Source organism: Aspergillus glaucus, assembly GCF_001890805.1.
Source record: "Aspergillus glaucus CBS 516.65 unplaced genomic scaffold ASPGLscaffold_3, whole genome shotgun sequence".
Taxonomy (NCBI): domain Eukaryota; kingdom Fungi; phylum Ascomycota; class Eurotiomycetes; order Eurotiales; family Aspergillaceae; genus Aspergillus; species Aspergillus glaucus.
In genome coordinates, this window is record NW_019170455.1 from 1,516,812 (window position 1) to 1,541,340 (window position 24,529).

The 24,529-nt window shown below is 49.0% G+C and overlaps 12 protein-coding genes across 12 annotated transcripts; 7 read left to right on the forward strand and 5 right to left on the reverse strand.

Moving 5' to 3' along the window:
* The first annotated feature begins 222 nt into the window (after positions 1-222).
* On the forward strand, positions 223-2,405 carry ASPGLDRAFT_43221 (WD40 repeat domain-containing protein). The gene is made up of 4 exons (XM_022545775.1): positions 223-685; positions 740-1,231; positions 1,280-2,111; positions 2,170-2,405. Exons 1-4 carry the CDS (start codon positions 326-328, stop codon positions 2,319-2,321), a joined length of 1,836 nt encoding a protein of 611 aa, XP_022404784.1. The 5' UTR covers positions 223-325; the 3' UTR covers positions 2,322-2,405.
* A 247-nt stretch (positions 2,406-2,652) lies between these two features.
* On the forward strand, positions 2,653-4,264 carry ASPGLDRAFT_43224 (uncharacterized protein). Its single transcript, XM_022545776.1, has one exon. The coding sequence runs from the start codon at positions 3,008-3,010 to the stop codon at positions 4,226-4,228; it is 1,221 nt and encodes a 406-aa protein (XP_022404785.1). The 5' UTR covers positions 2,653-3,007; the 3' UTR covers positions 4,229-4,264.
* A 653-nt stretch (positions 4,265-4,917) lies between these two features.
* On the forward strand, positions 4,918-5,592 carry ASPGLDRAFT_43227 (thioredoxin family protein). The gene is made up of 2 exons (XM_022545777.1): positions 4,918-5,029; positions 5,095-5,592. Exons 1-2 carry the CDS (start codon positions 5,007-5,009, stop codon positions 5,396-5,398), a joined length of 327 nt encoding a protein of 108 aa, XP_022404786.1. The 5' UTR covers positions 4,918-5,006; the 3' UTR covers positions 5,399-5,592.
* Positions 5,593-6,111: 519 nt separating this feature from the next.
* ASPGLDRAFT_1029340 (uncharacterized protein) lies at positions 6,112-7,003 on the reverse strand. The gene is made up of 2 exons (XM_022539436.1): positions 6,753-7,003; positions 6,112-6,714 (listed from the first exon to the last, which is right to left on the reverse strand). The coding sequence occupies exons 1-2, from the start codon at positions 6,901-6,903 to the stop codon at positions 6,317-6,319; spliced, it is 549 nt and encodes a 182-aa protein (XP_022404787.1). The 5' UTR covers positions 6,904-7,003; the 3' UTR covers positions 6,112-6,316.
* A 1,378-nt stretch (positions 7,004-8,381) lies between these two features.
* On the reverse strand, positions 8,382-10,251 carry ASPGLDRAFT_1506205 (uncharacterized protein; the record flags this gene model as incomplete). Its single annotated transcript, XM_022542165.1, has 2 exons — positions 8,382-9,110; positions 9,331-10,251. The coding sequence occupies 2 exons, from the start codon at positions 10,249-10,251 to the stop codon at positions 8,649-8,651; spliced, it is 1,383 nt and encodes a 460-aa protein (XP_022404788.1). The 3' UTR covers positions 8,382-8,648.
* A 1,238-nt stretch (positions 10,252-11,489) lies between these two features.
* Positions 11,490-11,915, forward strand: ASPGLDRAFT_32556 (uncharacterized protein; the record flags this gene model as incomplete). Its single annotated transcript, XM_022544190.1, has 1 exon — positions 11,490-11,915. The coding sequence occupies one exon, from the start codon at positions 11,490-11,492 to the stop codon at positions 11,913-11,915; it is 426 nt and encodes a 141-aa protein (XP_022404789.1).
* A 1,359-nt stretch (positions 11,916-13,274) lies between these two features.
* Positions 13,275-14,877, reverse strand: ASPGLDRAFT_1506231 (uncharacterized protein). The gene is made up of 5 exons (XM_022542166.1): positions 14,584-14,877; positions 14,481-14,500; positions 14,308-14,415; positions 13,859-14,247; positions 13,275-13,767 (listed from the first exon to the last, which is right to left on the reverse strand). The coding sequence occupies exons 1-5, from the start codon at positions 14,786-14,788 to the stop codon at positions 13,296-13,298; spliced, it is 1,194 nt and encodes a 397-aa protein (XP_022404790.1). The 5' UTR covers positions 14,789-14,877; the 3' UTR covers positions 13,275-13,295.
* A 492-nt stretch (positions 14,878-15,369) lies between these two features.
* On the forward strand, positions 15,370-17,508 carry ASPGLDRAFT_32557 (uncharacterized protein; the record flags this gene model as incomplete). The annotated part of the gene is made up of 4 exons (XM_022544191.1): positions 15,370-15,747; positions 15,826-16,076; positions 16,138-16,618; positions 16,675-17,508. The coding sequence occupies 4 exons, from the start codon at positions 15,370-15,372 to the stop codon at positions 17,506-17,508; spliced, it is 1,944 nt and encodes a 647-aa protein (XP_022404791.1).
* Positions 17,509-17,829: 321 nt separating this feature from the next.
* Positions 17,830-18,696, forward strand: ASPGLDRAFT_1029435 (ankyrin repeat domain-containing protein). The gene has a single exon (XM_022539437.1). The coding sequence runs from the start codon at positions 17,975-17,977 to the stop codon at positions 18,620-18,622; it is 648 nt and encodes a 215-aa protein (XP_022404792.1). The 5' UTR covers positions 17,830-17,974; the 3' UTR covers positions 18,623-18,696.
* Positions 18,436-19,134, forward strand: ASPGLDRAFT_43230 (ankyrin repeat domain-containing protein). The gene has a single exon (XM_022545778.1). It carries the CDS (start codon positions 18,687-18,689, stop codon positions 19,047-19,049), a length of 363 nt encoding a protein of 120 aa, XP_022404793.1. The 5' UTR covers positions 18,436-18,686; the 3' UTR covers positions 19,050-19,134.
* Positions 19,135-20,587: 1,453 nt separating this feature from the next.
* On the reverse strand, positions 20,588-23,054 carry ASPGLDRAFT_32559 (uncharacterized protein; the record flags this gene model as incomplete). The annotated part of the gene is made up of 3 exons (XM_022544192.1): positions 20,588-21,684; positions 21,740-22,779; positions 22,873-23,054. 3 exons carry the CDS (start codon positions 23,052-23,054, stop codon positions 20,588-20,590), a joined length of 2,319 nt encoding a protein of 772 aa, XP_022404794.1.
* Positions 23,055-23,310: 256 nt separating this feature from the next.
* Positions 23,311-24,448, reverse strand: ASPGLDRAFT_164928 (uncharacterized protein). Its single transcript, XM_022542588.1, has 3 exons — positions 24,285-24,448; positions 23,688-24,222; positions 23,311-23,632 (listed from the first exon to the last, which is right to left on the reverse strand). Exons 1-3 carry the CDS (start codon positions 24,388-24,390, stop codon positions 23,362-23,364), a joined length of 912 nt encoding a protein of 303 aa, XP_022404795.1. The 5' UTR covers positions 24,391-24,448; the 3' UTR covers positions 23,311-23,361.
* Between the last annotated feature and the right edge of the window lie 81 nt (positions 24,449-24,529).

The following is a 24,529-nucleotide window of genomic DNA, read 5'->3' on the forward strand; positions in this document are numbered from 1 at the left end:
ATTGTTTTACCACCATCACCATATACAGGAGTTTGGAACAAAAAATACCATGTCTTTATATCTTGAAATACTGCCTCTTTTAACGTAAGACAATCTCATGCCTGTCAGTGGCCATGCCCTAATGAGCTTCTCACCGCTCAAATTGCCGCCCGATTCTGCCGGCCCCGAAGAAAAATATTCGCAGAACAGAAAAGTCTGGTCTTGTCGACAATTTTTTGTGCAGGACATTTGCACCTGCAGTATTTCCCTTACAATTATTCTGATATTTTGCGATTCTTACAATTGACTTATCTTGGTGTTTAAATCACACCACCAATTGACCAAGATGCCCAAAATCGCCGTCGCGCAGAAACAGAAAAAGGCCCCGAAGGTCAAGACCAGCTCGCGGTCTCCCTTTGAAAGCGCCAATGTCATGACGCAAGACCACAGTGATGTCGAGATGGATAACGACGCAGAGGAAGATGCGGACGAGGAGGTAGTCCGCGAGAAAGATGAGACGGAGAAGAAACTCGAGCGCATGCTTTTCGGAGATGACGAGGGGTTTCAGGGTGCTTTGAAGAGCCAGCAGGATCGGGGGTTGATGGCTTGGGGGGCGATGAGTGATGATGAGAGTGCTAGAGAGGGTGAAGAGGGCGAGGGAAGTGATGGGGAGGAGAAGGAGCTGGGGGACGTTGATGATTCCGATGTTTGTTGCCTTGACCGTTTTTTCCTGTGATTTATGGCTAATCTTGGATGGTAGCTCTTCTTCCTCGACTCCGGAGCGGGCCCTGTCTCTACCGATCTCGCCGATTCCGACCCCTCCGACGAAGAAAGCGAAGATGAAGGCGCGCCTGCGGCGTGGCACGACAGCGACGACGAGAACCTCACCATTTCTCTGGCGAGCCATCAGCGATTGCGCAAGCTGCGCAACACTGAGGCCGATGATGTGATCAGCGGCAAGGAGTATATTCGTCGTTTGCGCAGACACTTCCAGCAATTGAACCCCGTGCCGGACTGGGCGAACCCGGAGGTGAACCAGGCGAAGGACAAGGACAGCGATGATTCGGATAATGAGATGGATACGGATGACGAGGAGGAGCAGGTTTCTACGCAGCCGCTGGCCAAGTTGCTTCAGAATGCGACGGATCTTACCCGTGGCGTGGAGGAGAATACTGGCCCAGGCGGGAAGAGAAAGTTGCGCCAGGAGGTTGTGGATATCCAGAGGTTGAAGGATATTGGAAAGGACCAGCCGGTACGTTCCTTTACCCTACTTATCCGAGTATACTGCTAACGAGATCAGTCTTCTATCGACTCCCTCACCTTCCACCCGCACTACCCCGTCCTCCTCTCCTCCGGCCCAGCATCAACCCTCTTCCTTCACCACATCTCCCCCTCAGCACCCGCCCCCAACCCCCTTCTCACCTCCCTCCACATCCGCCGCACGCCCATTCACACCTCCGCTTTCTCCCACCCAACAGGCACCAAAGTCTTCGCCTCCGGCCGCCGCCGCTACTTCCACATCTGGGACCTGGACACGGGCAAAGTCGACAAAGTCAACGGCACCGCAGACCGCAAGGAGGAGCAAAAAACCATGGAACGGTTCAAGCTCTCGCCCTGTGGACGGTATATCGGACTCGTTGGATCATCGCGAAAGGGCGGTGGTCTCATCAACGTGCTCGACTCGGGAACCGCGCAGTGGGTTGCGCAGGTGCGCGTTGACGGCCGCGGAGGTGTCGCTGATTTCGAATGGTGGAGCGACGGCGAGGGTATGACGGTTGTCAGCAAGAACGGTGAAGTCTCCGAATGGGACGCGAGATCGAACCGTATCGTCGCACGCTGGGTCGACGCCGGTGCCGTGGGTACCACGGTGCTGAAGCTCGGTGGAAAGAATGGTCCTGCGCAGCTCGGTGGTGATAGATGGGTTGCTGTGGGGAGTTCGAGTGGTGTTGTTAACGTCTATGACCGACGGGAGTGGATCAACAAGAAGGCTGAAAACGCTGGAATCCCGCGCAACCCAACCCCCGTGCGTGCGCTGGACCAGCTCACCACGCCTATCAGCCATCTAGTATTTGCGCCGGATGGTCAGTTCTTGGTCATGGCTTCTCGGTGGAAGAGAGATGCGTTGAGATTGGGTATGCTTCCCCTTTCCCTTTACATTACTCCAGTTTTGATCCTAACTAATACGTCTAGTTCACCTCCCCACCTGCACCGTTTACCGTAACTGGCCTACATCGAATACGCCCATGGGCCGGATCTCGTCGGTGGCTGTCTCGCCCAACTCGGAGTTGTTGGCTGTTGCGAATGAGCAGGGGCGGATTCGGTTATGGGAGATTCGGGGGTAATTTCCTCGACTTGGTTTTTGGAATGCGTATAGAGTTGTTTACTTATTATGGTAAAAATGCATACAAACTTGATTTTCTCGACGCTTTGAAGGCTTGCCCTTTCCGTCTTAGTGCTCAGACCTTGTCGCTTTTGGCTCACTGAGCAGACCTGAGCAAATCCTGAGCCGACTACACTTGTTGGGCTACCTAGTTACTGTAAAACCTCGCTATAACGAGCCCCGCTATAACGAGATTGTCACGTTACCTGAATTAGTTTTCCCATATAAATAACGAGAAACCCCCGTTACAACGAGTCTCGTTAATTTCTCTCTGTCCTCCCATACAAATCTCGTTATAACGGAGATTAGCTAATATGCCACCACGGAAGTCCATCCCTGCCTCCCAAAAAGCCTCCCCTGCGAGCCCGAAAGCGCCTCTATCCAAATACAAGCCAAAAAGACCTTTGCAACTGGTTCCAAGCTGAATACAATCATACCCTCTCATCTGGTCTCATCTCCGATATCCTCTCCAGCAAATATAACCACCTTGATGATGATCTAACACCCCACCGAAATTTAAAGCGCCAACACCGTGAGAACTGGCCAGAGTTGGAGAATGCCTTATACGATTGGATAGTACATGTGGAGGGACAAATATCTATATCTGCAGAGATTGTACGGTGCAAGGCAGAGCAATTCTGGGACACAATGTATCCTAGCATGGAGAAGCCTACATTCAGTAATGGCTGGCTTCATCGGTTCCAAGCCCGGAGGACTGTCAAATGGCATGAGCAGCATGGAGAAGCCGGAGGTGTCCCAAAGCAGGCAGAGCAGGAGATGGTTACTATTAGACAGGCTCTGAGTGCTTATAGCCTTAGGGACCAGTTTAATTGTGATGAAACAGCACTTTTTTGGAAGCAGACCCCATCCCGAAGCCTCTCAACTCGACAGCTTCCTGGCTGGAAAAAGGAAAAAGCAAGAATCTCTGCTCTATTCTGCTGCAATGCAGATGGCTCTGAGAAACTAGATCCTTGGTTTATTGGAACTGCAAAGAATCCACATGCTTTTAGAGCTGCTGGCATCAATATTCGGAATTTCAATCTAGTCTGGCGGAGCAATCAAAAGGCCTGGATGACTACCCAAATCTTTGTTGAGTTTCTTCATTGGTTTGATAGGAAAATGACCGGACGAAAGGTTGCTCTTCTTATGGATAACTTCTCTGCTCATCAGGCGGCAGCAGCTATCCTAACAGGTGAAAATCCACTTCAAAATACTCTAATTATCTGGCTTCCTGCAAATTCAACAAGCCGATATCTGCCTCTTGATCAAGGAATCATCAATTGTTGGAAAGCACCCTGGAAGCGGTACTGGATCAAATATATCCTATATGAATTCGAAGCCAATCGGAACCCCGTTGATACAATGAATGTTTTAAAAGCCATCCGATGGGGCTTACGAAGCTGGGAGAATGATGTCTCTGGGCACACTATCCAAGACTGCTTTCAAAAGGCTCTTGATGGTCAAATACATTATCAAGAGCCCGTGGATCCTGCAGTGATGAATGATATCCAAGCTTCCTTTTCTCAGCTTCAGATTTCTACGCCAATCCAAGATCTGATGGATATACATGCTTTCTTGAATCCCAAAGAGGAGTCTGTCCAGAACAGTCTGGATGATGTCGACAACCAGATTCTGGCTCAATTTATGCCTGAGATTGAGGAGGATTCTGATGAAGAGATTGAGATTTTACCAAAAGTATCTGCAGAGGAAGCATTCGCAGCCATTCAAAAGCTCCGTTTGTATGAAGAACAGCAGATGGAAGGGAACCCTGCCTTTATTCGTGAGATGGAGAGACATGAGCGTGTTATATGGCGCCGGAAGTTGGATTTGCAGAACCAGCGTGATATTAGAAGCTATTTTTCATGTTAGTAGGCATTTTATGATATATATACCGCCATAGAGGCTATTTTTCAGCTAAAATATGTATATCCTCTCTATAACGGGGTTCTCGTTATAGCGGGGTTTTTACAGTATTCATTCTGTGCCGGCCATGGTAAAAGGCTGCATAGCTGTAGTCCCCCGATCCTATCACCATTCATCGTATATGCATGTGCATGTTAACAACTCCTCAGAGTTCGTACGAGAACCCCACAACACCCACAAGCCACATTGGGAACCTTCCTCACTACGATCCTAAAGAGTCATGATCCATAGGAATTCATCCCTTTTCTTCCCGGCCGTTTCAACCTCATAGTGATCTCAAAATCCTGTAAATATCTGTATCAAATATGAAGAAGGCTCCATGACCTCAAATCCAGCTGAAGTTTCGACTGACAACTCACCATCTTCATAGTACTTGCCAGGTAATCTACTATGCGGCAATTTTACTAGCTGGGACCCACCCACCGAAATACGTTCATATCTGGATCTGATCTTCCCTCTGGTAGTCTGGTACTACTGTCTATTGGAGTGTTGACCAGTTTCAGCTGAGATGACCGTGCGGCTGACGCGTGGCCATGTGGAGCAGTGTCTGAACGTAGCGCTGCTGAAATGGAGGGGATGAGGAGGCTGGCTGGACAAAATCACGTAAATACATAGATACGTAGTCGGCTCAGGTCATTCTCTTGCTGTGTCTAAGCTACTCTCTTGTGTTTCATCTTATACAAATTACCTATTTGTGAATTCTGAAGAGAACCTCTTGTCCAAGATGCCCGTTACAACCATCAATTCGTAAGTGCCGTCAAAAACATTATCCCCAACCGTATTGCTCAGTGCTAATGTCGCCAATATGGTAGGTACGATGAATTCGTGGACATCGTGAATAGTGATGACCCCGTTGTAATTGACTTCTGGGCAACATGGTGTGGACCTTGCCGGGTGATATCGCCTATTTTCGAGCAATTGTCGGGACTTCCGGCTTTCAGTCATGTCAAATTCTATAAGGTTGATACCGATGAACAAGGCCAAATTGCCCAGGAGGCTGGTATACGTGCAATGCCAGCCTTCATGCTGTATAAAGACGGCGATAAAGCTGGTGAACTTGTTGGGGCCAATCCCATACAGTTACAAGCTTTTCTTCAGCAAACAGTCTCTATCTAAAGCACAAGGGAAGAAAGACAGGTTTGCCTCTGTTGCTGTACGGGGTCGCTTGGAGGGCAGAAGGGAGCCTGTATATAATTCGAAATCATTCCATCAGATATCCCACTGAAACTGGCTATATTTTGTTGAGAGCCCGATGGCTGTTAGTCCTTGCTTTCTGCCCGGTAGTTAGATAGACAAGCACTCAAGTAGCCATATGCGCATATACGTACGATAGGCGAGCATAATATCATCCTTTTCGTTTAAATAAATCTCATGAGTCGATGGTTTAGGAGTGCATAAGTCAGCTATGCGGAGCCCTTTCTTTCCTTCTATTCATTTGCTACTTTCCTCCTTGCTTTTTTTCATAAGGATCGATCGGATAAATAATTGGCCCGAGTAGCGAGGTCAGGAGATTCTTATAATCGACGTGCGCACACATATTGTAGATTAAGCACTCAATCAGCTGCGTACACGCACATACGTTCGTTGGGCAATATACCTCTTTCGTCCAGCTAGTCCTCTCCATATAGACCTCGTTAGTCCGGAATAATCGACTCCCGATTTCCCCTCTGAGCTACGATCCGAGAGACCCCGCTTCATTGGTTATGAGCCCGGGCCTGCCCAAGATATTTGGATATATCAACGCCTAACCCGCGTGTGGCATCCCGGGGGTTCTATATTCGCTTAACATCGAGTATAGACCGATCGATACGATTCCGACTACGTGTCTCACCCTCGATTAGTTCCCTACACGATTATCGGCCAATAATCTGCTCGGCGGAGCCTATTGGGTTGTGAGAAAAGTCATAATGGTAGAGACTAGCAGCAAGGGCAAGGATATGCCTGAGAAAGACAAGCTGAATGAGGTAAACGTTGGATGTTGGTTCCATGAAACGGAGGATCACAAGGGTGATGTCCTCAGCCGCGTGGAAGACCTCATGCATATGAGAGAGCCGTTATAGAGAGAGCTTCTGAGGCCCAAGAAAAGAGTGTCAGGTGCTTTGGATGCAACAGGCATGAACATAAAGCAAGCAAGATACTGCCCTGATAGGACTGATCAGGATGATGACACCAAGGCGGACGAGAGAAGAAGCTGAGGCTCTGGAGGTCAGCGGAATAGGAATCGGGACCAGAATGGACAGCGAAGGTCCAGACAGCGAGGCAGGATCGCTGAGGAAGGTATGGAGAATTGGTTGAGAATGGCATGGATGACGGGTACGGAACGTATGCAGTTGAAGCCGGAATGGCTGATGATGAGAGAACTGCATGTGTTGTCTGAGCGAGTGACCTTTGTACGAGAGAGAGCATGCCTGGTGGATGACAGCTTATTAACAATGTGGTGCTTTGTTAGCGGAGCCACGAGCATGTCAACAGGCAAAGAAAAGATCTTCAAGTTCCTGGATAATCGGTATAGAGGAACATTGACAATAGATTGTGTTATGTATTGAGCTGATGGTACATGATTGAAGGCACGATGGATAAGCCATTGAAACCATCGGATGGAGGCATGACAGATAAGCCATTAAAACCGTTCAATGAAGAAGCCCAGCCTGAAGGGGAGGAACGTACGAACAAGGAAGTGCGTGAGAAAGAATCCCAAGAACAGGTTGTTGAGACACCAGAGGATGTGTCTAGGCCTGAGCCGGTCCCTGAAGACGGACGCCACCGGCCTGAGCTCAATGTTGAACGGCAGTCCGCACTCATTCGGAAGCCATCAGCTCAGCTAATTGAAATCCAGCAGATGAGCAGTAGCAGCAGTGGCCGAAAGCGCTAGGCTGAAGGGGAGGATGAGATGATCGTCCAGCCCAGCACTTACGGGCCAACTTAGTGAGACTAGCGGTAACCACGGAGCTGCTGATTGGAGATCATGAATGCGAGATTGCGCATGCAGCGCGAGAGAAAGCAGGAGTTTGGATACTGAAGACATATGGCGAAGCTGTAAACGGCCCGATATATGGCTCAAAGTGGAAAGAAGCCATCCACAAGGAATTGAGCGCTTTAATGAACTGCGGGACGTGGAACGTCGTACCCTGAGAGGACGCCGAGGGAACAATATCATCTACGAGATGGGCGGATTGATCGCTTCAAGGCTCGGTTAGTCGCTAGAGGGAATGAGCAGTTGGATGACGATTTTGACGGGACGTTCGTACCGGTATTCCGACTTGATAGCCTGCGGATCTTGATAGCTGTGGCGGCCTGATTTGGGATGGCTGCGCATATGCTAGATGCGTCTAACGCCTTTGTCAGATTTGACTTGGACGACGTCATCATATTCGGCAAGGAGGTAAAAGAGATAGACGCGGTGAAGCGGAATCTCAAATAGTTCCATCTAATGACTGATTCCAGATTGGTCAAAAAGCTGCTTGGAATTCGCTTCACATGGAAGAGAGATGGGTCTATTCGACTAGACCAGGAGTCCTACGCCTGTCAGATTCTTGAAGAGTTTGGCATGGCTGATTACAACCCCGCTAGCTCGCCAATTAGCCCAAGCATGCCGATACATTCATTCGGTGATAGTCCACGCTTAGGACGGAAGGTCCATAAGTTATTTCGGAGGCTGATTGGACGGTTGATATTCTTGGTGATTGCCACACGGCTTGATATCGTCTTTGTAGTTAATCAACTGTCTCAGTATCTCGCGGAGCCGCGAAAGGTCCATTTAGCGGCGGCTAAGCATGTGCTTCGGTATATCAAGGGCACTGTAGGCTTCGGTCTAACCTTTGGTGCCAAGGGGAGCGGTCAAAAGGGTTTAACCGCGTACGCAGATTCTGCATATGCGAATTCGGCAAATAATCGGTTGACTACCGGTTTTATATTCCTGATTGATGGAACGCCAATTGCCTGGACGAGCAGAAAGCAGTCAGTTACTGCTCAGAGGTCCACGGAGGCTGAATATATGGCCGTGTCGGAGGCAGCCAAGCAAGCGATTTGGATCCGGCATTTCTTATATGCCATCCGCAAGGGATCCATCTATCACGATGCCCCGACTACCATTTATGAAGACAATCAGGGGAGCAATCAAGATTGTAAGGATTTGTTCGAAAAGAGAAAGACCAAGAGTAAAAAGAATGCAATGAGGAAGATTCGTGCGAAGGTTTGACCTTGCCAAGAATATGTGACATACAATGGGGCTAGTTGGATGAGACCCTTTCAATCCTAGAGTATAATCTAAGAGTAGGAACTAGTACACTGGTATAGTTGGACATACATGGTCTGGCAGGAACCCTCTCTTTCGTTTCTCTGGTTCATTCACTCCAATAATAGAACATCACAGCTCAATCCACATCTCAATCTCCTCGACCTGCATATCCGCCTGCCAGTCTCCCCTCCAAGTAGTGGCATCGTACATACCCTTCCCAGAAACATGGTGAGATACCATCGCCCGCTTACAATCCTTCCCCAACACCAACGCCACTCCGTTACTCCTCTCCCCGAAAACAAGATTCTCATCACTATCGATTTTCCATCCTGGTCGACCGGCATTATCTCCCCTGAAGACGTCGTGGACGGGGCTGAGCTGAAATAGGAGACAAGGATCCGGATCACCGGATTTAAACCATATAAGATGATATCCGAAAACAGCCCTTTCGCCCGTCTGGGTGAGTTTTCCGGAGATGAGGAGAATAACGGGGTCTGGGACTGCGGCGGTTTGCGTCGCTGCGATTTGTTCCGCGAGGATAGCAGCGTTGATCGACGTTGTACTCTCAGTAATGTTGTAATACTTGTGCAGCTGGATTTTGTCAAAGGTCACTGTCTCGGACAAAATCATTCCCAGCTGGAAGAGAATGGGTCGGGTGGCTATGTGGCCTGATTTGGACGGACAGTCTTTAATATCGATCTCATCTAATGGTTTTTAAAGGGGGGATAGGAGATGGCGAAGACCCATGAATAACTCCGGCTATTTTAGTTAGCCTCTTTTCTATCAGGTGAATATCTAATAAGAGACATACTACTCCATTTCTGGCCTGCTCAAACATCTCCCAGGTGATACCGAGATCTGTATCCCGAGAAAAGCTTCTAACGATACAGTGCGAGATACAGTCTAGATATGCAGATTGCTCAATCTGGACAATTGGTCGCCCAACATGCGCAACCAGAAAAAGTTTCACAACAGCCCGAAACTCATCCTGCGGGATACTGAGATGGTGAAGGAGCTCCCCTCTTCCTCCACGAAGCTCCTTGGCAAACTGCCGGAAACCATCTCGCGGGACACCGCCCCATCCTATCAACGTGTGTTGAGCGTTTACGAGCGTATCAAGGAGGCCATGGAACATTTCATCACCATAGTTGGTCTGGGCGAAAACCCGAGCACTTTCAGCTTTTAACACGCCAGAGAAATCAAACGCCCTGCGCTCGGCCTCTTTCCTTGCATGGTCCGTGTCAAAGGGTAAGCCCTTGCCATCACGAGTCGTTGCTAGACTTTGGAAGAGGAGACGCCGGGTGTCAGCTGGTGTTCTGGATCGAGTATCCGAGTCCTCGTCGTAGGCTTTGCTGGAGCGTTCAAATTCGGTCGAGGCCACTGCCCTAAGAAGGCCATCTAATTTTAAGGACTCCGCTGTGGATTCGTAGAATGGAGCCTGAGAAAGGTATAGAAGACTACGATAAACGAGAGCTCCTGCCTCTGTCATGTTTAGTGGGAGGAATCCTGTAGTCTGAAGGAATGAGACAAAGGCAGACTGGGTGATTTTCCTTGTGCTATTTTCATTTATGCAGAGAGAATCGAAGGTCTTGCGAAGCTGTGATCGTTCATCTTGACTTAAAGCGACATAATCTTCCATTCTCCCAGTGAGAGTTTTCAAAACAGCATCGCGTGTCATGAGGCCCTTTTTGACCAACGCAGCAACATTCTTGGGGTTATCCTGGGGATCCATGATGAAGTCAACAAGGCAAAAAGGTAAATAGAATATAGAAAAGAAAGATATTAAGGACACGGATGCAGTCGGAGACGGATGATGTTTTATTTCGGGTCTTAAGTTGGGGCGGTGTTAACGTCGATCTTTGGGCCCATGACTATAAGGCTGCTCCCCCCCCCCAAAGCACAGCCTTTCTATCCTAGTCTCTAAAAAGTCCTTTGGGATATTGTACTTACAGTCTGCAGAACTAAGCGCTTATATAACGCTTTCAGCCTTGAGTTAGCCTGAGCTTGAGCTCCTACAACCTGCCATAATGCCCTAATGCCCTAATGGGAACAACAACATGAAGTTCTAAACCGTCTTCTCCGTCTTCCTGGCCGCACTCTCTGTCAGCGTCGGTGCCAGTCCCATTCCCTCGAATGATGTTCAAGAGACTCCACAGCCTGTCACCGTTGAGCCAGCAGAGCTCGACACGGACTCGCTGGGCAAGCAAAACACTCTGGTCGAACAAACCGATGTATCCAAGCAATTCGCCAAAATCCATCAAGGCATGAAGAAAGACGAATACTACTCCTTCACTGTTAAGTGGATTAAGGCAATGCGCCCAGTGACAAAACCCTTCAAAAGGAGACGAAAGAAATCCAGCAGAAATACGGCTTTGACAACATCGCCGTTGTTGTCGGGAAGGTGACAGAGAAGTCGATACCATGAATAAATCGCTTTGAGTTGGACTTGAGTATTACTATTAGGGTTGATTATGATTGCCAGGAGTCGTTGATTTATTAGCTACTTGGAATGTACACCAGTAAACAGAATGCAATACCCCATCAGATTTGAACTTCAAGTTTCCCTTTCTGGCCTCTTCTGAGTTCTGTGAGTTCTTTGAGGCAGTGTTTCTCCCTGATAGTAATGATAGTAGGGAAAAAAAAAAAAAAAAAAAGAAAAAGAAAAAGTATAAAATAAAGAAAATTATAAAGAGTAGCGATATTTTTAGCATTAGTAGTTGTCGTTCAATAATAGAAGGAGGGACATACATAAGAAGACTCTGATTTAAGATGAAATAGACACATAGAATGCCCGACTTCTTATGAGGCCTGGTTGGGAGGTCATGCTGGGAGGGGAACAAAGCATTTGCAGTCTTCTCCATTGCAAAAGTGAATCATAAGGATTTGTTTGAAAAGAAAACAACCAAGAGTAAATCCGTAAAATGGGTGTACCTGGCTCCCGGAGCGTACGTCAAGGGGGTTGTGCAATACATGAACAGCAACTCACCTTTAAAAGCAAGCGGATTTGGTATCCTATCCGGCGAACAATATGTTTACCAGGCCAACGTCGCCTCGGGATATAGCAACAACAAATCCGATGCAACATCCTTCAAGATGTGGAGAAGAGAGGGCATCACGGCGGGACAATCCTGGATCATCCACGGTATCACCATCAACGCGCAACCGTTCAATATCATGGGCTTCTACGGAGATCTTGAAAACTTCACCGTGGATGTAGCCGATTACAAGCAGGTGGGCGCCTTCTACACGCAGACAGAAAGCCTGCAGATTTATCCAAACAGCTACGTCCGCAATGTGTTCTACCACTCTGGGGGTGATACCATCAAGGCCTACTATTCGAATGTCCGCGCCGAGCGAATCGTGGTGTGGAAAACGAACAATGCCCCGGTTAACTAGTTATCCCGCTGGGTTGGTATTTATGTAATATAGCCAAAATTTCAGTTGATCGGGTCGACGTGATCCACAGCAGATACCAAGGTGGCTCGGAGTAATACCCTCGAGCATTGGTAGGATGCGCAGCCAGCTACGAAGATCCGACAGCAACAAATACTGCAAATACAAGAAACACCATTGCGAACTATACTGTCTCTAACATTCGGTCGGAAGGTATATCTCCAGCGCTGGTCGGCATGAATCTGATGTCAAATCTTGATCGTTTCCGGATCATCAACGCTTGGATTGAGGAGTTCTCACCTGCCACCACGCAGCTGGAGTACAGTGTCGTCCAGGGATTTACTGACCCTGATAACGGAAACAGGACCGTCATGATCGGAGCACATTCAGCGAATGGAACAGGTTTGGTGATTTAAAATTACACCGTCGGCAATGAAGCAGTCGCTCTTAGTCTTGCCGCTGAAAACTGGACCAGAGCATCGATCGGCCACCTCGATATCTCCCCTTCCTTCAGGGGAAAGTGGACGGTCCAGTGACTGCTGTTGGATGCATTAACATCGCGCGAATATGCTAGCAATAGCGCCGGAGAGAACCTGTCACATATTTACTAGACAAGGGTGCCAACATCTGGTTCAAGAATAAAAAGGGGTGATCCATCTCGTGGGCAGCGAAGCAGGGAAGGAAATGAGGGGGTCACTGATTTGTTGGAATCTGCTGGGTTTGATAAATAAGAAATGAATTAGCTTACTTCCATGACCAGATGCACAATAGCCAATCTTGTATATTCCCATATTTCTCCTCACCATGTTCTCACTTCTTCCCTATTGATTTAGCCCCTGACACCACACATGGAAGCTTGCAGCTGGAAAAGTATCAAACGTGTCCCGCTAATTCCTTCAGATCATCTGTAATCCTTCCAGTTCTATCAAAACGGTGAGTCCCGCACGGTGATTAGGCATGGCGCTTAAGGCGGCCCACTAATTTGTTGGATCAGTGCTCTAACATAGTAGCGTATGTGGTGGGCCCGTTTCCCGTCCTGTAGTCAACGTTTTTGTATAGTTATCCGGAAAGAATTACTACTCCTGATGCACCGAGTATCCACCCCGATACAATGCGCAGGCCAACTGTGAGCCCACAACCAATGTAGCCTATACGTGAGAAGAACGCCTTTCTCGCACATTGACACTATCTGACGCAAATACATGTACCGTCATACATAGTGATTCGTCTATAGTGCATGTAATATACCGGACTTGGAACCTGGCCGAAGGCAGTTGCAGTATCAAGATAGATTCCTACTAGACCATGAAATAGTCACCCTACTTCTTCGTATATTAAACCAACAAATAAACAGTACTACTTCCACGGAACATTTTTTTTATCTCAATTTCTGCTTTTAGGATGTCCATCGCTTGAGACAGTAACATCTACTGTACGCTGCACGCGTATCTCGTCTTTTTCAGCATGCGACCCAGAGACTCCGTACAGATTTGTCCGCGATCCTGACCGATTGTGCAAGCCTATATGTTCTTCGTCAATTCTCGACCAGGTAGAGTTGATTGTCGGCATCCAATCCTTGGGAATGCGGCGCGAGCCTTGCGCACGGGGTGTACAGTCCGAACTTTGGTTGGAACGGTTACTGAGCGGGTTGCTGAAACCAAGCGCACTAAAAACCTTTTGCCGAATACCGGACTCCATGATGAGCTTCGAAAGACAGGGAACGCTAAAAATGAAGAAGCCGCAAGTCATCTCGGCATCAGCCCAGAACAGAAGAGGCCCGATCAAGTAGATACTGTCGGATTGACTGGCAAATGCGACTGTGTGGGCTAGACGAATACACGCCGCAATTGAGGCTCTGGATGCGAATCAGTCCTTTTATTATAAGGGCTTTAACTAACAAAAAAAAAAAAAAAAAAAAAAACAAAAAAACTGTAGGGCGAACTCACAAAATACCGACTCCAAAGATGACCGAAATCCCCAGCCGTTTCTTCCGGCTCATTTGCAGGCCCCAGATAATCCTCTGCGGTAACAGGATCATGGTAACGTCAGAAATAACCTGTACGCTGGCTGAGCAGAGCATCACGTTTGGAAGAGAGTAACATTTGCTTTGAAGGTAAAATTCCCAAATGGCTCGGTGTGGGCGACACTGGGTATTCAAAAGGATAATGCACAAGACTCCCCAGAGACACTGAAAACAGGCTACGGCCATACAGCCCCACCAAAAAGTGCTTTTGGTCCTGTCGATGGAAACAAACACCCTGCACCAGTCCAGCAGAATGGCCACCTTGATCAGGGGGAGGACCGCGGAGTAACAGCATCCATAGATGAGAATCAGCTGACGGATGGATCTGATTAGCTGCCAACTTTTGGGAAGCCGACACGAGAAACAACGTACATATAGGGGCCGAATCATTTCTCTGTTCCGGAGATTCCATGTATGGACGTAGTAGCCTGGCGCGTCAATCAACGCATAAGCGGCATATGCGGTTCCCCAGTAGGCACCCTGAATATTATCGTCAACACGTCTGAAACTCACTGAGGGCAGAGGAGAGATATGGGTAACAATACATAGGCACAGATCGCCATAACTGCCGAGGGCGAGAAGCGTGATTGTCAGCTTCCCGAGTCCATTTATAGTGGATCAAAAAGGCGTTTAAAGATTGAACCTTACCATCTTCGATCCGAACTTTCCTATCCAACCATATCCGAACGTACCACCGCAGACAGAGGCAAAGCGTTGCAACGAGCATGCAGACTGTGGTTATACCCCAGGCATAGTCATTCCGGTTTGGAGGGCTGTCGAACATTGGCGTGACACCCGGAGGTGGTTCCAAAGCTGGCGCATTGAGCAGAGCATCCAGCTCTTCAGGCGACATGTTAATGTTGACAATAGTAATGGCCGGTATGTTTGGATTGCAAACTTGTTGGCTATGCCGCTGTTAAATATCTTAATTCTCAATATTATAAAGTATGGGAATTGTTGACAGATCATTATTTTAGAAAGTGATAGCCCTACAATTTCCTCTGGAATAATACGCCAGGATGCGCTTCAAAGTCATTATCACTTTTCTGGCCAATCTGACCCACATAGGAACGGCCGCGGATACCGGTCCGCTTGCCGCAGTCCGATCTACACTGTACTAACGTTACTAGGCGGGAAAAGCTAGGCCCATTCCGAGCATTTGAGCATCGCGCCATTTCCGCTGAACACCTGGGGTTTCGGTGGTCTCTCTCTCTATATATATTGTACAGATATGCACAGGGAGACGAGAGACAATTTGCCTTGTCAGACACGCAGATCAAAATGTTGCATTGGCTTTCAACTTCAATTGCTCATGGTTTAGGATTAAAACCTTCAAAGGAGACTCTCAGTGAGTTTGCTATGCAGTCACCCACAACTGATGCAGGGCTGTAATGAACTAAAGTGCCGAAATATGCAGAGTGTCCAGATGACAACATGACGTTGTTCCGCGATGAATCCCCCCCTAAAGTGGATCTGCGCAAGATGATGGACGAGCATCCGGTCCCTTCAATTTCCCCCGGAAAACTAGACCCAGCTTCTATGGCGGGTGACGAGCCAACAAAGCAAGCGTGTTCTATTCTGGACCGGCTGAATGCCGCTTTGGCCGCCGACAATGCTGAGATGCTCGATAGCTGCTTTTTTCCCGGCCAGGCATACTGGAAGGACCAGCTTGCACTTACCTACCACTTGCGAACGTTTGCCACTCCTGGCGTCATTGCCGCCAGCCTTTTGGAAACAAAGGCCTTGAGGAAAGTCACGGGAGAGATCACGGTTGATGGCAAAGCCCAATTCAGTCAAGACTTGCCGACTCTGGTGAGTAACTGTTCGAACCCGGGAATGCATGTGTCAGACGGGGAGACAAATAACTGACAGGCTTGTTTATGTACAAAGCCATTCATTGACTGTGGGATTACCTTCCGGACAGAATCACCAGCCGCTACTTGTGGGGGTAAAGTGATACTCTTGCCAGTCAATGGTGAACTTGACAAAGTGATTGAGTGGAAGATATGGGTCCTAAGCACCACCATCGAGAATCTGGACCTGCAGCAAGAGAATGAGAAGTTGCTCCAGTCTCCCGCAAGGCAGCTTAAATGCCGCGACGACTTTCAGACAGATGTTTTCATCATCGGAGGCGGAAACGCGTAAGTGGTGATGTGGTATCTTAAAAGAAGGACGGTCTTGCTAACCAGGTCGTCTTCATAGTGCCGTCGCTCTTGCCGCACGCCTGAAGGCATTGGGTGTGGAGAGCGTTATGGCCGAGCGAAACCCCCAGCCAGGTGACAATTGGGCTTTGCGCTACGACTGCATGCGATTTCACCTTCCAACTTCGTTCTGCGATATGCCCTACATGCCATATAAAGAAGCGCTTCGAGGCTCCCATCTTTTGACCAGGAGTGAGCTAGCTTCGCAGGTCAGACAATACGTGGAGACCTTCAACCTGAATATGATCACCTCAGCACAGATTCAGTCGACGCAGTATGATCAATCAGCTAAGCGTTGGATTATTAAATATGAAACTCCTGCTGGTCAAGGCATGGCAATTTCGAAGCACCTTGTGCTCGCTACTGGGGTCGCGTCTCAGCAGTACAATATCCCACAAATTGCAGACAGTCAGCTATACCAGGGCGTAAGCATGCACTCGGCGCAGTACCAAGATGGGAAACAGCTCGCAAAGCAGGCCAAAGTAAGTGGTGCTTCCGTTTGATTCAAGCCCAAAAAACCACTAATATATCCCTCTAGTCTGTCCTCATTATCGGCTCTGCCAATACTGCTTTTGACGTGATGGAGGACTGTCATGCAGCAGGACTCCAGACCACAATGGTTGTTCGATCACCAACATACATTGTCCCAGAGGAATACATTTGTCATAAAGCGAGTCTCGGTGTCTATGATACAGGTGTTGCAGCCGCTGATAGGCGTTTCCTCTTGCTGCCATCACATGTAGATGGCCAGCTTGCCCGCTGTCTGATGGGAATGTTTGCTGAGCAGGAACCAGATCGCTATGCTTCTCTTGCAGCAGCTGGCTTCCCAGTTATTGACAGTCGCCACCCAGAATCTGCCCTGATGCACAACCTGCTGGAGCGGGCGGGAGGCCATTATGTGGATGTAGGCGGCACTAAGTTGCTGGTGGAGGGCAAAGTCAGTGTCAAAGCTGGGGTCGAGCCTGTCGCGTACACAACGAAGGGGTTGCGGTTCTCTGATGGCAGCTGCGCCGATGCAGATGCTATCGTCTGGTGTACGGGATTCTCTGACAAGAATGTTCGTGATAGCGCTGCACAGATCCTAGGAGGCAGTCATTCAGAATGGAACGTGAATGAAGCGAAAGGCCGGCTCATTGGCCCTGGTGATATTGCTGCATGTCTGGACGCAACATGGGGACTTGATGCTGAGGGTGAGATCCGTGGCATGTGGAAGCGCCATTTACACCTTGATGATGACAATTTCTGGATTATGGGTGGTTATACGCAGCAGCACCGATGGCATTCGCGGACGTTGGCACTTCAGATCAAGGCGGGGCTGGAGGGAGTGCTGCCGCCGGCATATCGGGACACTCCTTTGCCCCGTCCCAGGTAGCGTTTGATGTGATACTATGGTGCAAGAGGCTACCAGTCTAATAGAGAATATCCACATCGTTCAACTTCACTACACATAATATAGTAGAGCAAAACGCTTTATCTAACACCATCGTCGAACTACCAGCACAATATAAATGACCGGGTGAGTAGCTCAGCAGCCATATGACTGATTACTGAGCCAGGCCCTAAATGCCCTATGTGGCCATTGATTGCCCTCGCATGGTTGGCTTTTGTCCTTGGGTTGCGGATCCTGGCACGTGACAGCGGTGTGAGAGGTGTTGGTGATTGAATCGGTTGATTAAACTAGCTACATAGCCGAGAGTGCGAGAGAATAACCCCTGGGTCCCGGGAGGTGAGTTGGCTTACTGAACTGCGCGGAAACGCCAACAAGAGGAAATAGGGAAATAGGTAACTGTGTCTCATTTGTCCAAAACCGTGCTCAGGTTCTCTCCATTTCGTCACCCATGATGGAATTGATTCAACTCCCGCGGGAACTGCTCCTGTTGATTGCAGACAGTCTGGAGTTCCTGCGAGATGTTAACTCGCTTTGCCAGGCCAATCACTCTTTGTATTACACACTCAACGGTCATCTATATGAGTGCAGCGCGCGGCACCATGAGAGCGATGTGCTGCAGTGGGCAGCCATTCACGGTCTTGTGGAGGTTGTGAAAACCGCCCTTCAACATGGAGCGGATGTCCATACCACAGCACCTATTCGTGGACTGAAGCTTCCAAACCGGTTTGCATCTCATTTCTCCCAAGATCTTCAGTTCGAGCTTCAGAGAAACAATGAAGCGGAGGGCCTTGCCCAATTCTACCTCTGTCGCGGGGCGGTCACGCCTTTGGTCCTGGCCGCCGGCGCGGGATACCAAGATATAGTCCTGTCTCTTCTTCAGTACGGCGTGACCATCGATCGGACCGGGACCACCGGTCTGACGCCGCTGATGGTCGCTGCCCAGGGAGGCCACACCGGTGTGGTTGAGCTTTTACTGCAGAACGGCGCGGATCTCAGTCAAACGTCATGGCCAGTACACGACCGCACTGGAACTGGCAGCGGGAGAAGGGTACGCTGGTGTGGCAGATGTGTTACTCCGGCATGGGCAAGATCCTAATCACCCATCCTCGTATCCCGCACTCACCACAGCGGCAGAGAAGGGTCACATCCATGTAGTCCGGATGCTGCTGGACCATGGCGCCGACATTCAGATTAAGTCCTCCGCAGGCATGACAGCGCTCCTGCACGCGACTGAAGGGGATTATTCAGAAGTGGTGCGCCTGCTTGTGCAACATGGTGAAGATTCCGAATCCCGCGATTTCGATGGAGTAACTCCGTTGCTGCACACCGCACGGATGGGGAGTGTGAAGGTCTGCGAACTGCTTCTCCATCTCGGAGCGGAGGTCAGTGTGACAGACGAGAACAACCGCACGCCGCTCTGGTGGGCGATTGACCGAGGAGAGATGGAAATGGTGGAAATGCTGTTAAAACATGGTGCACGAGGAGGACCAGAGGATAATGTATTGGAGATGGACCAGGCGTAGATTACAAAGAATTCCTGCATATAACTAGTTATTACTAGTCTCTCATTTATATGATGGATTATCCTTAGAGTTAGGTTGAGTGGTTGGTCGTCTTGAACATATTTTTGATTTGCCGAACTCCACAGAGTTGTATTAAAAAATAGAAAGGTAAAAATTTAAGTCTTACGATTCACTATCTGGCTATATCCGATTGTACTTTCCCTACAGCCAAGTTTACGTACGAGGTTGTCCCTACTTCCTTGACTTACGATTATCTGTTTCCAGTTCCCTAGTCCTGTTAGTACCCTCAGCTCCCAGTCCCAGCTTACATGTCATCCTTAGGTCCGAGGATCCTAGGGTTGTGACACACCCTAACCATATCTACCTCAGTCATCATATACTACTTTTTATTTCAACCATTTGATTTGAATCATATTTATGAAACAGATGAAGTCATACACCTGCACAGACCATGATCAGGACTTCTGGGGTGAAGCTGATGTGATCGAACACTTATGAAGGTATCATGCCAGCTTCATTAGACGGCCTTCATGCTTGGGCATCCCAGATAGTCATGGGCATTTGTAGTATTGCTTTGAATGTGAAAGTCATTCAAGTGATCATCGAAGATTTGACTCGGGCACAGTAATGCTGCATCACCTAGAGCAGCGACACAGGGATATTACGTGTCACGGGCTCGGAATAGTAGATAATAACGAACTGAATTCCTATCTAAACTATTGTAGTCATCGACGAGAACATCAAATCTGGAGAAGAGAGAAAAGAGGAATCTATCTAGAGGAAGAAGGGGTTTTATAGGCATTTGTTTGACATCACTAATGCCTTGTCTGGTGTATTGGTGTCGTTTGTCTGTGTCAGTTGTTGACGCAGTGTTGAGCCGTTGATGCGGCGTCAAGCCGTCACAGTTGTCATCCTAAGCAGTAAGCCTTTGTGACAATTGGTTCTATGCCCTTAGTATTTTCCACACGGCCTTGCTTGCTCCTGGGATTTTTCAGACTCTTAGGAGCCCTGGCCTGGATCCTAAGATGGCTGCCTCTGTTCTTGAGAGCTAGGAGCACACTCCCCAGACATAGGGTAATCTCTGGAGTGAATTGAATCTTCATGGGAGCTTAGTTTACCCCACTATCTCTAGGGAGAAGTTGGCATGGTAAGAAGCGGAGCAGAAGGAATGATGACCTCAATTCCCTGTTCCATTGATGGTGCCATCGCTTTGTTGAGTTTATTGAGGCTACCTTAGTCAGGCTACTCACCCCTTTGCTTAGCCCCAGTGATCAGCTCAGGCTGCTCAGGGCTTGCTCAGGTCTACACAGTGAGCAAAAAGCGGCGAGGGCTGAGCACTAAAATGGAAAGGGAAAGCCTTCGGCCTGTCCAGAAAATCAAGTACGTATGTCAGATTGGCTATATATTCGTCAGATAAGACGCAGTCCTTTGAAGACAACTTCGACAACTCCCCTCTCAGAACATTTTTGCAAAATTCTGATTATATATATTCTCCAGGATATCGTCTAGAATGACATTCCATGTCTCAACAGATTTAATCAAGACCCAAAGAAAGAGGGCTGATTACCAAACTCCGATTCATCCAACCACCCAAGATCAAACAAGTCTCGAAGAACCCCGAGCTCATCAGTCAAGAAAGCCCTTCCATCCAGAGCAGGCATATCCGGGTTATCTGAGCCTGAACTCGACTGCTGCAACGGCACCATATTGCCGCCATTCTCATACTCTTGGCGATCAGCAAGGCTACCGCCTACAGTGGCATTTGCGCTATAAACCTCACTCGTAGCCGTGATCAACCTACCCAGCTTCAGTCCTGCCTCATCCGCAACAGACCATGACCGTCCTAGGAACGATAGCAGCTCATGGGCTAGTTCTGTCCTTTTCAAACAGGTTTCGACGGGTGTTATTCCTCGTATGGCTGGGTGCGAGCATAAGCAGTAAAGGACTGTGATGGCAGCTACCAGGATCGAATGCGCCGAGAGCCATGAGCATTCCATGTTTAGGAATCTGTGGAGGTCTGCGTAGATGGAGATGATATCCATCGCGCTGCTAAAGCATGCCTGAATAGCTTCTGTGCTTGGATGCGGGATTTGCGGGCTTGGACGATAGAGGAGCATGATGCAGTGGTGGTATTTGAGTTCCAACCGTTGCATGGTCACTCCAGACAACGTACCGAAGCTGTTCAAAAGAGAGCTTTGCTGCTGATTCCGAGCTTCCTGAAGCAGCGAGACGCAGACATTATGGGCTTCACGTTGCCAAGCAGTTACATTTGTCGGCCATGGAAAGCGACTGGGTGATCGCGAGACACGGTACAGCATCAGCTTGATTTCTGCGACGATCCGGTCGAAGCGGAGAGAGTAAACGCATGCTGTGTAGGGGGTTGGAGCCAACCCTGGCGGTTGCTGTTCAACCGCTTGGTCTTGTGAGGTAGTCTGATCCCACTGGGTTGCTGCCGATTCGACCTCATCGTTATTATCTAGCCCCGGGAATTCCCGATCGATGGCTTCGTCTCTCAGCGTGAGAGGACGGCCTAAGATGGTGGTGAGGGTGCGATCCATGGAATATGCTGACCAGAAGATAGCGCTTCGCAGGTGGCGTGTTTTGCGATGGCATGGGGGTTCGGTCTCTTTTTTGCCTTCACAAGTTAGTTTAACCGCTGCCACGACTTGCTCTTGAGGAATGACACTAACAGTTATCACGCCGCTGCAACCCAAGATCCAAGCAGCTGGCAATAATGGTATGCAACAGAAACCACGCATTTAACCCCTCCGGACTATAAAAGCTATGCTGTGCCAACAGCAAAAGAACTTGCACACCTTCGATGCTATCATGGAGCTTGATCTGTGTCGCATACCCCATGCCTTTGGTAAACAAGTCATGTGAGGGGAACTTGCTGTTAAGCTTAATTTCTAAAAATCGCGCACCCAGAGAAAGCACCAAATAAATCTGCGCAAGGGCCAGCTTCACGGGGATAATGCTGTTCCAAGTCGACCTAGTGTCGAGATGCATCACCTGCTTGAGGAGGGTATGGAGATCATCCTGCGAGATGAAGGGGTAGAATGTCGAGACGCTGAAATATATTTCTGCATACTGCTGGCAGCCGGACATTGAAGGCAAGCCAAGCTGTTGGATGTCATGTGCACTTAGGCCCAGACCCTGAGCCGCATCACCCTGCCGTTGGTCTTGTTCATCCTCTCGCAAATATGCCAGTGACAATCCTTGCGACTGGGGTACTGATTCGTATATCAATCGCGCAAACGGGACTCCTGATGACAGGCCCAGATACTTGGGATCACTTGCATTCGACAAGGAAAGCAAGCCCACTTCGTGAGCGAGTGGCTGATCTCGCGTAATCCGACTGGAAGTTGAAATGGCCGGAGAAGCACCATCTTCAATGGGATTGCTTTCTGCTCTTGGACTCTGCCCCGGATTGAGGGTTCGAACTGTGCTTCCTGGTCGAGGGATTTCTTCACGCGATGAGCGAGATGCTTGCTGACGATGCTCCGATCCTAGTCCATCCCCTGGATATCCGAATTGGCTGCTCTGGCTATATTGATGCTGATGATTAGGCAAGGGGTCAACTCGTGGGGCTTCCACAAATCCTGAGAGCCTCGGATCAATGTTGCTGGTGTCTCCATTATCAGACACATTCGGGCGAGTGGCCGACAGCGCAATGACTCCACTGGCAGCTTCTAGTTCCCTCACACGGTTCTCCAGATAATAAAGGCGACTTTTGAACCAACAGACAGCATATCAGTACCATTTCAATCAAAACAGTGCCCGATTATGTGCAGTAATAGTACGAAGTGCATGTATGTCATACCTCCGGGATATCGCCGTCCCCGAAACCCCCTCAAAGCATTCCACCTCAGCTCTAGCACAATTCGAACAAGCAGGCGAAGCCCCGTCGCAGCGGACTTTACGCCGACGGCACCGGGAACAAGCCAGCGGACGGCGCCGAGCCGGCGGACTCGTCGCGGCGGGAATGGGAAGAGGACCTGCCATCTCAAGACCAAGATCTCGCCCGCTAAGAATCGGCGAAAGAATCATTTGTACAATTGAACAGAGCTTTCTGCACTCCCTGCGTATGGTGTGAGTCAACGGTTTGGTTAATGGATGGGGGAACAGTAAAAGACCGTCGTAAATCTACTTCGGAGTGTTCCTGCTCGGATACATTCGATATGGGTCCGGAGCTGTCCGGTATTTTGCCGATTCTGTTTACTATTGGTTGGGTGCATCTGATAAGGATCAGGGTTGGTCTCGACGGCCAAGACTTTATTTTGAATTCCGAAGAAGTACTTTGAACTAGAAACTAATACTGCCCAGACGAGCCAAGTACATCCATCATCCTCTCTATAGACTTAGCATAAATCTCCACGCCCTGCACTTTAAGAGTTGTCAACTCCTGTGAGCCGGCATTTTCAGCGACGAACTTCGTGTAGTCATCGCGCACAGTGCGATTGAGATTGATCTTGCGCACTCCGCATCTAATAGTCTTCTGAAAAAGCTCATCTGACACAGGATGCGTTCCATGGGGGGCCAGCGGTGTGATTTCCGAGACCGACTTTCCAATGGCCGCAAGTCTACCGCAGATTAGTTGTTTTTTGCAAAACATTGAGAATGGTAGTAAACGCATACCGTGAAAGATCCCATGCTTCCTCTGCCCCACCGGCCGGATACCCACCATGGATATTCCCAAAAGACGGCGCAAGAAAGTGCACCCCAGTTTGTTGGACAAACCTCTCTGCATCTTCGGGTCTTGTCATGACGGATTCCATATCAACAGTAGGCAACTCATCCTCCCCACCCTCAATGCGACCCATCTCAGCCTCGATGGTGATATTGAATGCCCGCGCACAATCCACAACAGCTTTGCTGTGTCGAATGTTTGCTTCGTCATCCAAGGTCGAAGCATCAATCATAATAGAATCAAAGGGGAGGGTAAGGGCCAATTCGACATCCTCCGGCTTGATGCAGTGGTCCAAGTGGACCGCTACTGGGACACTGGCGATGTGTGCGGCTCGCACTACGTAGCGGACAAACTCTGGACCTTGAAAATGTAATGTCCAAGGGAAGAGCTGGAGGATTGCGGCTGAGCGCTTGCGTTCGGCTGCGCTGCGAACACCCATCTCCTCCCGCTTGTACCAGGAGGATATTAGAAACAATGCACCAGCTGCGACGGCATGTATTAGCCATGTGTATTTTCCGGGTATAATACCGATAAAAATGACTCACGGTAAAAGGCAGCTTCCAAAAATCCTAGCAAAAACCGAAGTGCATAAAGTCCCCCGGCATTGTGAACTGCACCAACCAGGGCCGAAAGCATGCCCCAGACTGCCATAACACCAGGGATATACCACGATGGCCTTAGGTTGGCAAGAAAGATATTGGACGGAAGTTGCATCAACACATAGCCAACAAAGAGAATGGCGACGGCGGTGGAATATTGTGTGCTTGTTAGATCCAGCGAGTCTGATAAT

Bases quoted from the DNA above. Each gene is read 5' to 3' on its own strand.
- ASPGLDRAFT_43221 (XM_022545775.1), top strand. From the start codon at position 326: ATGCCCAAAATCGCCGTCGCGCAGAAACAGAAAAAGGCCCCGAAGGTC. The intron at 686-739 runs GTTTGTTGCCTT...CTTGGATGGTAG, and splicing joins GGGACGTTGATGATTCCGAT to CTCTTCTTCCTCGACTCCGG. The intron at 1,232-1,279 runs GTACGTTCCTTT...TAACGAGATCAG, and splicing joins ATATTGGAAAGGACCAGCCG to TCTTCTATCGACTCCCTCAC.
- ASPGLDRAFT_43224 (XM_022545776.1), top strand. From the start codon at position 3,008: ATGTATCCTAGCATGGAGAAGCCTACATTCAGTAATGGCTGGCTTCAT.
- ASPGLDRAFT_43227 (XM_022545777.1), top strand. From the start codon at position 5,007: ATGCCCGTTACAACCATCAATTC. The intron at 5,030-5,094 runs GTAAGTGCCGTC...CCAATATGGTAG, and splicing joins CCCGTTACAACCATCAATTC to GTACGATGAATTCGTGGACA.
- ASPGLDRAFT_1029340 (XM_022539436.1), bottom strand. From the start codon at position 6,903: ATGGCTTATCTGTCATGCCTCCATCCGATGGTTTCAATGGCTTATCCA. The intron at 6,715-6,752 runs GTTGACATGCTC...AAAGCACCACAT, and splicing joins TGAAGATCTTTTCTTTGCCT to TGTTAATAAGCTGTCATCCA.
- ASPGLDRAFT_1506231 (XM_022542166.1), bottom strand. From the start codon at position 14,788: ATGTCGCCTGAAGAGCTGGATGCTCTGCTCAATGCGCCAGCTTTGGAA. The intron at 14,416-14,480 runs GTATTGTTACCC...GATAATATTCAG, and splicing joins TTATGGCGATCTGTGCCTAT to GGTGCCTACTGGGGAACCGC. The intron at 13,768-13,858 runs GTGAGTTCGCCC...ATTCGCATCCAG, and splicing joins ATCTTTGGAGTCGGTATTTT to AGCCTCAATTGCGGCGTGTA.
- ASPGLDRAFT_1029435 (XM_022539437.1), top strand. From the start codon at position 17,975: ATGATGGAATTGATTCAACTCCCGCGGGAACTGCTCCTGTTGATTGCA.
- ASPGLDRAFT_43230 (XM_022545778.1), top strand. From the start codon at position 18,687: ATGCTGCTGGACCATGGCGCCGACATTCAGATTAAGTCCTCCGCAGGC.
- ASPGLDRAFT_164928 (XM_022542588.1), bottom strand. From the start codon at position 24,390: ATGGCAGTCTGGGGCATGCTTTCGGCCCTGGTTGGTGCAGTTCACAAT. The intron at 24,223-24,284 runs GTGAGTCATTTT...ATGCCGTCGCAG, and splicing joins TTTGGAAGCTGCCTTTTACC to CTGGTGCATTGTTTCTAATA. The intron at 23,633-23,687 runs GTATGCGTTTAC...AATCTGCGGTAG, and splicing joins GAAGCATGGGATCTTTCACG to ACTTGCGGCCATTGGAAAGT.